General features: G+C 44.6%; 1 protein-coding gene across 1 annotated transcript in view; it reads right to left on the bottom strand.

Annotated features, from left to right (window-relative positions):
* Positions 1–12,500, bottom strand: part of LOC137375610 (PH and SEC7 domain-containing protein 2-like) — a 198,689-nt gene that overhangs the window by 47,055 nt on the left and 139,134 nt on the right. The window contains exon 11 of the mRNA XM_068042988.1: positions 1,058–1,128. Within this exon, the coding sequence (XP_067899089.1) occupies positions 1,058–1,128 (71 nt within the window). The remainder of the gene's footprint in view (positions 1–1,057; positions 1,129–12,500) is intronic.

Genomic DNA, 12,500 nt, shown 5'->3' with positions numbered 1-12,500 from the left:
GCCTACTCCTATGTTCTTATCTTCCTACTTGTTAAATGCATTCCATTTTACATTAAAGATGTTAACCCATTTGCTGATTATTTTTCAAAAATATACTTAGTTATAGACAGGATTAATTTTGCATGTTATTTTCTTATTAAAGTCAATACAAAATAGAATGACAGATACATAGGATTGAAATCAATCATTGATATCATGTACAGCTTAAATTTAAATGGGATTTTCATTTTTTCTGATTGTCAATCCTGTGTCTATGTTCATCACACATGTTATTGCAGTAAAGATTAACAATTTGACATCAGTATGCTCAACTTGAATATAACTTGCAGTTGGCAGGCAGGAAATTCCAGGCAAGATTCACCTCTTTGGGGAGGGAAGGAGGAGTAGCAGCAAGGCAGGATCTTTCCCTATCACTTTGACTCCCTCTGAAATATGTGCTTTCTTTTGGCAAACTATCCAGTCCTTCACCTGTGAGTAACCTCAATTACAATCACTGAAAATGACATTATAAAACTACACTGATCCATTTAATAGTCAGTTTCTTAATAAATTAAATTTTGTTTAATTTGAAAAACTTTTAAAATGTACCTATTAGTGACAGAGTGCCCAGGAAAATGAGTGTAATTTCAGCAGCCTTCCGAAACCAGCACAATTGGCTGAATCTCACAATTTTGATGTGGACAAGGCCAGTTCTGTGGGCAGGGCCTGATCCAGGCAAATTTAATCTTAAACCAGCATAAAAGGTTGTGGAAAACACGAATGTAAATGGTTTGGGGCACAACTCACTTAGGTTCAAAATTCTCCAATCTTTTGCACTGGTTCAGTTGATTCTGCCCAGATAGGGCTGATATTACCAGTGTTAAGAAGCACAAATTCTACCCCATTAAACCCAACTTTAACAAAGCAACATGTTACAATAGGCAGACACACAATATTACATGCTGCTAGTAACTTTTACTTTGGATAACAGATGCTTACAGGTTTCTATTTTATATCTGTAGTTCTAATATGTGTCATGCATATATCGACAATTAGATTTTTTTCAAACATTCAGTACCTTCTGCAAGTAAAGGATAGTCCCTTTGAGCACTGCATAAAATTTTTTCCATCCTCTTCTTCCTCTAGGAGCTAAAAGAAAAATGAAATACTAAGCCATATTTATTAATATGCTTTTCTAGTTGCATTGTTATCAATTCTGATGATCTATTAGAAAGACATCAATAGTACCTATAAAATCAAAATGTTTTTGAATGAACATTGGCACGCTCATGCAAGGAGAAATTATGAACTATAAAAATGAACTAAGGAATTGAACTCCAAAATGGACACTTTTGCTGCAAGACAAAATGGAGTAAGAGGTCAGGTGGCCTCTTCTGTACTGCGAATACACATGGTAACTGCTGGAACTCTGAACCAGACATCACGGCTGGTCAAGTGTTGAAGAAAACATCAGAAATGCTAATGGCCCATTCAATGTTGATGGTTACTTTTTTCAACCAGTTGGACATAGCATCTCCAGACTTAAACTCAGGATAATGGGTGTGAAAGAGCACCACTATATCAAGATGGCATAGAGATCAGCAACATCCAAATCCATTGTCTAACAACAGCCACACCATCAAACCATTTATGAAAACACAATGAGAAAGAAACCTTGGTCATCTAGCAGAAACCAACTCCCTGATAAGGAGGTTTTAATAAGACACATTGCTGAGTCAGAAAGCCAGAAGTTAGGAGGCTGAGAGAGATCTATTCCACCAAAGAAGAAGACCCTGCCCGAATACCATTTTTAAAACTACCTTGAGGCAGAAATGGAAGGTGACCTTGGAAACACCCTACCTGAGAGATTGTAACAGGATTTTTTGCCATCAGACTGAGATTTAACCAAACAGGACTGCAGCAAAGCATCCATCCAACTGAAACTTTCCAAGTTTGACTTCAGTGAACCAGGAAAAGAAAAACTAGGCTTGTGCCATTTAAATTTTCCTCCCAGGAAAACAAAAGAGGTTTCACGACTAACTCCTTTTAAAACCATCGGACCTAAATGCACGCTATCTTTTAATCTCTATCTTTTCTTGTGTGGGCGCATGTGTGTGTGTATGTATGAGTGGGTGAGGTTGTGAATTATATTTGGGTATTGGTAATAAACATTTATCTTCCTTTAAACCTATGAGAAAACCTATCCTTTGTCTGTTTATTGAGCATTAAAATGTTCAAGGATAAAAACACAATTCTAATAAAACACACTGGGGGGAATATTATGCTCTCCCCTGTGGTGGTTTTGGAGGCGGAGAGAGCATATAATCAGGTGGGATGGTGACAGGGGGGACCCCACCACCTTCCTGCCTCCACCGAAATTAAATCTAGGACAGGAAGGTCTGTGATCAGCCTTCCCACCACCAATTGAGGCCCTTAAGTGGGCAATTAATGCCCAATTAAGGGCCTCATCCCGCTGCTGCCGCAATTAACCGACTAAGTTTATTAATTAATGAAGCCTTTCCCCAGTATGCAGTGATAGAGCTGGTGTATGTCTAAGCCTGCTTAAATTTATGATCAAGATACCAATGTACTAAATAGTTATCTTTGATACTGGGAACCAACTGACCAATTAAATACATTAGCAATTCTGAGTTCTCCTGCATCATTCTGTAATCCACGAGCAGCATTCTGTAACAGACTAAGTAGCAATGGCCATCAAAGTCGTGTGAATTCAAGAACTTTGCATTTGCTTTTGATGGGGAAGAGCTAATATAGGCGGTAACAAAGGCAAATGGTATGTTGGCCTTCATAGCGAGAGGATTTGAGTACAGGAGCAGGGATGTCTTGCTGCAATTCTCCAGGGCCTTGGTGAGGCCACACCTGGAATATTGTGTGCAGTTTTGGTCTCCTTATCTGAGGAAGGATGTTCTTGCCATAGAGGGAGTGCAGCGAAGGTTTACCAGACTGATTCCTGGGATGGTGGGACTGATGTATGAGGAGAGATTGAGTCGGTTAGGATTATATTCGCTGGAGTTCAGAAGAGTGAGGAGGGATTTCATAGAAACCTATAAAATTTTAACAGGACTTGACAGGGTAGATGCAGGAAGGATGTTCCCGATTGGTGGGGGAGTCCAGAACCAGAGGTCATAGTCTAAGGATATGGGGTAAACCTTTCACGACTGAGATTAGGAGAAATTTCTTCACCCTGAAAGTGGTGAGTCTGTGGAATTCGCTACCACAGAAAGCAGTTGAGGTCAAAACATTGTATGTTTTCAAGAAGGAGTTATATATAGCTCTTGGGTCTAAAAGGGGTCAAAGGGTATGGGGCGAAAGCAGGAACAGGCTACTGAGTTGGATGATCAGCCATGATCATAATGAATGGCGGAGCAGGCTCGAAGGGCTGAATGGCCTACTCCTGCTCCTATTTTCTATGTTTCTATGTTTTGGTGAGAGGTAGTTTGGAGCGTCGCAGAAGTTCCAGGAAATTATGGTGTGGCGTAAGTAATTGCATAAAAAATACACCATAATTTTGTGGAATTTCTGCACCATAATAATGGTGTATGTCATTGATGCGCCAATACTGTATCATAGGTTTTCAACAAATTATGGCTCATTAATTAAATCAGTTAATAACAGCTACCTCAGTACTTTGAGTCCCACTACTGTCTCAGTATTGTGTGTTCCATTGCTGTATAATGTTAAGAAAATCCTAAATGCATTATTCTAATTATTAATAAACAATTGTTAGTTCATAATTTTATGATCTGACTTCCTCTTTGATGACTTTGAGAAGGAAAGGTTAACTCACGCACTGCGTAACTTATTCTAATAGAGGGTTGATAGTTTAATCATTAATATAATTTGGATTGGTTGATGTGCGACAGTTCATCAAGCCATATTCAGGCCACTGCATAATGGACAAACAGACACTGGATCCAAAGCATTGACCAGCTGTGTACAACTCAATCTTTCGTGCATATCAATCTTTTCCCTTCATGTAGGGCATATAATTTACAAATTAAATCACTTTATCTCCTGCTAAAATGTTTTAAATATACCCTGAGATCTTGACACATGCAGAAAGTATCATGCATGTGGAGTGGGGAGCTGCTGACCTCATCTGATTCACCAAGGTCAGCTCACTTAATTAATTATCCTGTGCTCCCTGCATGTTTTTTACAGGCCAGTGGAGTTCTATGACTGAAAATTAAATACCTGCTGGTCTTTTAACATATTGCTGTGCTGCAATAATGGAATTTCACCAAGGCCAAGAGGCATAATTTCATCCTTTGATGAAGAGACTTTGGATGTTCTTGTGGAGATGTGACTGAAAAGGCACGCAATAGCCTGCGTTGAGGTGAATTTTAGATATAAGCTAAAATATCAATATAAACCAACTTTAAGAAAAAACTATTTTCAAAATATGTGGAATTTTTTAATCATAATTGAAAAATTTGACATTCCACAAATACAAAATTAGCTTTTCAGGGCCAGTGAGGGTGTTTAGCAGTAATTTTGAACTTAGTACACTATTAAACGTTCAGTTACACCTCAATCAATAAGGTGTAACTTTTACAAGGGTTTTTACAGTAAGACTATCAGTGGAAGTTCTCATCAATACAGAAGAGTTTCCATTGATTGCAGGGCAGGGGTGTCTCAACAGTGCACCCTCTGGAGAAGCGTAGAATCATTGACAGCAACTTCTGGATCTCCATATTGTTCTGCACATATGCGGACTCCTGGGGCAGGATTTTTAGGTCCCAGTGTGGATAGGAACGGAGGCAGGCCAGCACTAAAAATAGCGCACCTGGCTGGTGTGCCAATTTTACGTTGTTCCTGCTGTTGGCAATCTTCCTCAGGATGGGGGAAGCTGGGAGACGCGCCAGATTTGGGAATGAGGTCAATAATCCTGATATTGAGCTTATTGTCAGCTTGTTAAGGGCCAGTTTGGAATTTTGGTGGGGATGCACGGGTTGCAATCTGGATCAGGGACAATCTGGCTGCATGGACGCAGCAACACAGTGGGGAGCCAGTCATTGGTGCACAATGAAATTAGGTGGGAGCATAAAAGGGCACTATGTGCCAATGGCTGAGAGGGCACTCAGCCATTGGCACATAAGTGCCATCGGGTGTGTAGAGTTTGTGGGGAGAGTCGTCTGTACATGCTCGGGCAATGCAGGGGGTTGTCACCCTCCTGGCATTGCAGCAGCATCAGAGGAAGGGGTTAGGGGTCCAGTCATTATTGTAAAAGCAGCTGAGTGCATGTGAGGCTACAGCTGGAGAAGGGATTACGGTTCTCAGACAGTGGGTCCAGTGGCAATGAGGATCAACATCCTCAGCAACAGAGGCTGAGCCCTCGGCGTGAGGAGGGCAGAAGAGAGGGACAAAGGACAGGAAAGCAACGGAGGCCAAACCCTGAGCATAGGGTGTACTGCCGAAGACGGAACTAACTAGACATGTCGGAGAATCAGTGTCGCAGGAGACAGTGCCGATCCAGGCAGATGGTCACTGAGATTTGTTCCCTTGTCGCAGATCACCTCACACCTCGCAGTACTGCTCACCATGTCCTGCCAGTGGCCGTCAAAATCATTGTGGCCTTGAACTTCTTTGCCTCTGGCTCATTCCAAGGATCAGCAGCGGAGCTGGGTGATGACTTGCAAGCAGCAGCACATCATTGCATCTCACAGGTCACTGATACCCTATTTTCAAAAGCTGGGCTGTACATACAACTTCAAACAGATGTGGCCTTGCAGGCACAAAGAGGTGTGGGATTTGCCTCCATTGCTGGATTCACGTGGGTGCAGGGCATCATCGATTGAACCCATGTGGCCTTCAGGGCGCCGAGTGACTGCCCAGTGAGATTCATCAACAGGAAGAGCTTCCACTCCCTCAACTTACAGCTGGTCTGCGACCACAAGAACTTCATGCACGTGTGTACTCACTTTCCTGGCAGCTGCCATGATTCCCTCATCCTACGGCAGTCCAGGCTGCCGCAGCTCTTCATTCCATCACCCTAAACTTCGTGGATGGATGCTAGGGGACAAGGGATAATCCCTTGAAGAGATGCTTACTCACCCCGTTATGTGACCCGGAGACGGAGACACAGAAGCAATACAGCCAAAGCCATCTGTTCACGAGGACTACCATCGAGCAGGCCATCGGCCTTCTGAAGATGCAGTTCTGCACCTGAACCAAGGTGGCACCCTGCGGTACACTCCTCCAAGGGTCCCTTGCATTGTGGTAGTCTGCTGCGCTCTTCATAACATGACCCTTCAGAGAGGTCTGGACCTTGAAGATGGTGAGGCCCTGGAACGATACAGCTCATCGGAATAAAAGGAGAAGCAGGAGGTGGAAGAGGAAGAGGAAGTGGAGAAGGAGGAAGAGAAAGGTGCAGAACAGAGAGTTGGCCCAGCTGCCCAGCGAGGTGGCTGGGCCAGGCGCACGACTCAAGGGTTCCGACAGGATGCCAAAAACATCAGGGATCACCTGATCCAGGCATGTTTCAGTTTAGCCCATCTAATCTAGGAGGATGGCATGGTCTTTTAGCTACCTGTGAGAATACTTCCATTAAAGATGCAACCTTGAAAAGATCCATTCTTACTACCAATGCAGATCTGTCCAGCAGTCTCACTGGCCCCCTTCAAAGACCTTTGCTTCCTTTCACCACTTCTTCCCCCTTTTCTAGTCTCGCCATTAAAGAATGGAAGCTCACACATCTGCCATCATGTGTCAATATTTACAGTGTCTTCCAAAAGTTACAGAAGTGCACATTTACAACTTAGGCAAACTCCAGTGAACCACTCAGTGCTCTACCTGATGTGGTGGCCTCTGCTCTCAGCCATTTCAATGCGGTGCTCCCCTTGTGGCCACTGATAAGGTGGAGGCAGCCTGCTCGAATGCTTCTACTTGCAGCTGAGATGCACGTGGCAGTCGTCCTCATCATGGAGGCGCCCATGGCTGGCACCTCCAGAGGCTGTCGCACTGGTGTCAATGCAAGGGCAGCCTCTGTCACTGGATCCTGCTGCATAGATGGTCCCTCAGTCAGAGGGGCCAAGAAGGCTGATGATGATGATGATGGCGCCCCGTAAAGGGTGGCTCCCTCATCCTCTTTGGTGACTGCCTCAGCCCTTGGACGGCCCTCTGGATGGCTGGCGGGGAGAACCAGCTGGGGCACAAGTGGCATCCACTCCAAACATCTTTGCACCATCAGCGCCACTTACCAGTCAATGTTACAGAGCGATACATGCATTCTGCGCAAGTTACTGCACTGTCCCTTCATCCATGCCAACTGCTGCCACATATGGCTCTCCATAAGGTTGGCCACTATCTCAATGAAGGAACTCAGCCATGGTGGTGCACCCAATCTGAATGGACTCCTTCATTCTCAGCGCATGACTAAGCTGTGCCTCTAGGAACTCTGACATCTGGGTACACATCTGTTGCTGCTCATCTAAGTGGAGCCTTCTTTCCTTTGACTCCCAAAGCCCTGTATCTGCACTCAGCTGAGCAAGGCTGTGGTTTCCTCCATCATCCAAGCTGTCCACAGCTGCCTCTGCCTCTCTTCACCCTGTACCACCCTTTCTAAGCGTGCACAAGAACCCACGGATGTGAGTTATCTGTGCTGGTGGAGGATGCGCTTGTAAGATATAACAGTGCTGGCTCTGTTGGCCCGGTTTCTTGTGATGGCCCAGGTCCTGTGATAGGACTCAGCTGCCCCACATTAGAACCTGTGGGAAACACAAGAAGAGAATATGAAAACTAGCCTTTGAGAGCAGGAAAGTTTGCAGTCCTGAGGCTTCCCAATGCGGCTGAACTTTTGGCATTATGTCGGACAGAGAGGAGTGCACTCTATCCCCTTCATCTATAGACTGCAATGCCCATCTCTCCTTCTCCAATTTGCTCCTGCAGGACCATCCTGGCAATTTCCATGCTCCCTCCTCCATGATAGTGACGATGGTGAGATGGGGCACCCCTCCTCGATGGTGAAATGGAGCACTCCTCTTCTGGTCAGAGCATTGGCATTGTGTGCCTTTTTCTCTGGCAAGGACAAAAGAGAGAGAGAGATAAGGCAATGATGGCCTTTCTCATCAATGCCAGTGGCTCATATATCACTGCTAGCAAGTCCGCAACAGCGCTAGCGCTCTGAGCCTTGCTGAGGGGTCAGTAAAGACCCTGGGCACACATTACTCCCATGTTCAGGAACAACATGCGGCCTCAGTCTCCTCAGCTGGAATGTCTGCTGGAGCTTAAATTCCCAGAGGCCTGTCATCAGGGTCTAGCCTTGCACTCACCTAGCCAGAGCGAAGAAGGCCACTGAACCTTTTATGGCACAGGACCCGGTTCTTCCTGATCACACTTATGCTGCTGGCTGTTTCCGTCACCTCCAGCCATGCCAGCTTTGTTTGGCTGAGTGGCCTTTCTTTCCACCCTCCGAAAAGAGGACCTCCCTCCTCTTCACCTTCACTTTCTTCTGACCTCATCCCTCCTGATCTGACCCCTTGCCGTGTATTTACTATACCCTCTGATCTTCCTCTCTTTGAAGCTGAACGATCCACTCTCAACAAAGGACTCAGTTTTATTCCCTTATGCCCCCACCTCAATGAACTTTGTGCTCGGCATGACGTTGAGCTCTTCTTCCATCGCCATCGCCTCTGGACTCACTTCTTTGACCAGGAGTCCTCCCCCCGACTGGCAGACCCATTCACCCACCTCCAGCATTCTAGCTCCACCTGGACCCCTTCCTCTGGCCTCTTAGCTGCTCTTGATCTTTTCATTGACAACTGTTGGCGAAACATCGGCCGTCTCAATTTCTCTGCTCCCCTCACTCATTCTAACCTGTCTCCTTCCGAGTTAATGTACTCCGTTTTTTTAGGTCTAACCCCGACATTGTGATCAAAACTGCTGACAAGGGTGGTGCTGTTGTTGTCTGGCGTACCAACCTTTACCTTGCAGAGGCTGAGCACCAACTCTCAGACACTTCTTCCTACCTCCCCCTGGACCATGGCCCATCACCGAACATCAAGCTACTTTCTACAGGACTGTCACTGACCTCATCTCCTCTGGTGATCTTCCCTCTACAGCTTCCAACCTTCCCACGGCACCTTTCCATGCAATCGCAGGAGGTGTAATACCTGCCCTCTTCTCTCCTCGCTATCCAAGGCCCCAAACACTTCTTTCAGGTGAAGCAGCGATTTACTTGTACTTCTTTCAATTTAGCATACTGTATACGCTGCTCACAGCATGGTCTCCTCTACATTGGGAAGACCAAATGCAGAATGCGTGACTGCTTTGTGGAACACCTCCGCTCAGTCTGTAAACAGCTTCCGGTCTCTTGCCATTTCAACTGCCACCACCACCCCCCCCCCACTGCTCTGATGCCCACATATCGGTCCTGGGCCTGCTGCAGTGTTCCAGTGAAGATCAACGCAAGCTCAAGGAACAGCTCCTTATTTTCCGATTAGGCACGCTACAGTCTACCGGACTGAACACTGAGTTCAATAATTTCAGAGCATGACTGGCCCTTTTATAATTTTATTTTATTTTATTTTGTTCCATCTATTTTTACCATGTGCCTGTCTACTGTTTTTTTTTTCATGTTTGTGCTTTTGGCTAGGGCTGCTCATTATTCTGTCATTAACACTCCCTCTGCACTAATGCGTTGTCTTTCATTACACCATTAGCACACTCTCTTTGCCTTTGTCCTATGACCTTGTCAGTTAATCTCTCTGGCCCTCTGTCCTATCACACATCTTCCCTTTTGTTCTCTTTCCCCCCCACTCCCACTTGTTTAAAACCAATTACATTTCTAACCTTTTCCAGTTCTGATGAAATTTCACTGACATTAACTCTGCTTCACTCTTTACAGATGCTGCCAGAACTGCTGAATTTTTCCAGCACTTTCTGTTTTTATTACCTCCCTCCTCTTCCTCCCTCAAAGCCTCCAGGAAGAACCCAAGATCAGAATCGGAGAAGCGACGGTGCCAGGCCTCTGCCTCTCCTCCTGAATCCCTGTTGCTTGCATTTATTCTTTTAAATGGCAGCCACAGTAATGTTAGCCCTGGAGCCTTTAAGTAGGCCACACTTGCAGAGTCCCGCCTCCATCCCGCTCCTGCGACCACTAATTGGCCACCCAACCAACCCTCCAGTCAATTAGCAGCCCACCTCTGTGAAAGCTGCAGGCTGTGACTACTTCCCTATCTTGGGGCGGGGTTTGGACCTGGAAATGGTCTGGACATTGGTATCCCAATCCTGGAGGGTAAAATCCTGCCCCAGATGTTGCTTTCAGTTTCAGTGGCGTAATAACAGCAAATGCTGACAGTTTCCCTGTTATGACCACCACAAAATCCAGGCCTATAAGTTGTGGAGCAAATGAGGAAGAAATTCTTCAGGGTAAGAAAGGTAAGGTTGCCAACTCACATTAAATGTATGCCTATGGTAGGCATGTCATGTGATATGGTGCAACATCAGTAGCAATGATTACACAACTCTGATGTCTATACAATCAAGATAGATTGGGAAAACTGCCACAGCTGAGACCTCAGACTTGTTTTAGAGTGGGTTTTCATTTCTAGCTTGAAGAGTCTAGTGGATCAGCTTGAGAATCCAGATGAAGGTTTTGCACTCCTGCATGGTAGCTAAGGATCTGCTGCCACACAGGTTGTTATTCATCTGTAAGGTACATCCAGCAGTTGGAGAATGACAGGAGGAGCTGCAGATTTGGCAGATATCTCTCAGGGTGAGGCCATGTCTGTGTAACACAGCCAGCCAGCTCAGAGGACTGAAGTGTTTCGAACAACAGAACACAAGCAGCCAGCCAGTATAGTTGCCAGCAGCTACAGGGCTATTTCAAAAAGACACAGTGCCATAGCCATATCAAGAGGCTGTTATTAAGGAGTAGCAGGGATTATGCATTGGTGGGCAGAACACTGATGAATGTCACGTAAAAATACAGTGGGGGAGAAATCCATTTACATCGTGCTGCTTCAATATGATTCTGTTGGGACAGGCAGCGGCGCTCATGCTGCATTCTACACAAAGGAATTTTTCCCAGTGTTCCTGAGGTAGATATTGTCTGGAAGACAGCCCTCTACTTAACAACTCACTGGCGAGTAGAAATAGTTTGTCCAAAAGGACTTATCAAAATGCTTCAGAATTTTGAGTATTTCTATCAGATCTTACCTTAAATTTCCTTGTTCTAGTGAAAAGAGCCCCAGTTTCACTAGTCTCTTCTCACAATTAAAGCTTCTTATCCTTGGTATTAGCCCAGATTTTGCATTAGGAATAATGGCAAGCTTAACAGCGTCGTTATGGAATAACACAGTCTGTGACTTCTGAGTCAGCACATGTGCAGTTAAGTGTGGAAGTTGCTGTCCAATTTGCCTTGCTCCTCCACAAGCTATGTTCTACCGGTACCTCGCCAAGAGACTTAGCATTGAAATCTAAGTAAGCGTGTGAAGTTGCTGTACTTACCCAGTACTTACCAATAAACACACCAGAAAAACTTAGGGCTAGTGCAGTGAGGCGTAAGTGAATTTGTAATGTCGTGATGAGTTTTAATTGCTGCTAAACCACCTCTCTGGCCCTGAAAATTTGATTTTACAAATGTAGAGTCTCCATCTTTCAGAATTTAATTATTTTTGGAGATTTAAAAAATATTCTTTCCCCTTTTCTTCAGTCTCTTTTACTTCTCCCTCTCTTAAGCACAACTTTCTTTTCATCACTATATTTTGCTTTCTGTACATGATTTTATAATTAATTAAATAATCTAATTTACACTTCTTGGTTTAGCCCCTGTGTGCCTCAGTAACGATTTTTCAATCTGATTGGTTCAAGGGACACGCTGTAGCGTGGTTCTGCTCTCACATGCCACAGGTCCCTTGTGGAGAACATTGCACTGGATCAGATGTCTGATGACAACAGTTGCCCCTTAAAAGCCTCCAAAAGATCTGCGTAGGTGGTCAGCAAGTACTGTACCTTCATTAATCTGGGCGATTATCTTAAGAAATCGCTTCTGTACTCTCTCCATAGTTTTGACATTCTTCCTAAATAGGGCTCCTAAAAGCTGAACGCAGACTACTAACTGCAGCATAATCAATCATTTATGTAAGTTTAGGACCATCTCTTTATTATTGCTGCTTTACCAATTTATCCTCCCACTTTTAAAGATTGTGTATCTCTGCAATTGCTGTTAGGTGTTGTTATGCATTTGGTAGACCTTCTTCCTCTTTTTAATCTGAAATGTCCAGTATATTCAAAACCTAGCAAGGAACATCCATGACTATTACTTACAGTGCAATTTAAACGTAGCAGCAAATGAGAATGGCAAAGCAAAATATTGACAGCCAAAATCTTTCAAAAATCTGAAATAACAGAGATCTCGGCAAAAAAAACATGGGGAAAAAATTTGTAAAATTATCCCAGAATCACAAAATATACCTGACACTTTAGCCACCAACAGGACAGGCTTGCTGAAGCAGGCCAAGTCCCAGAAACCCAATGTGCCAATCTCAACTGGACAAGCA

This window comes from Heterodontus francisci, chromosome 12, assembly GCF_036365525.1.
Source record: "Heterodontus francisci isolate sHetFra1 chromosome 12, sHetFra1.hap1, whole genome shotgun sequence".
In the NCBI taxonomy this organism is placed as follows: domain Eukaryota; kingdom Metazoa; phylum Chordata; class Chondrichthyes; order Heterodontiformes; family Heterodontidae; genus Heterodontus; species Heterodontus francisci.
Note: the sequence above shows the minus strand (reverse complement) of the source record. Positions and strands in the feature narration are given on the sequence as shown.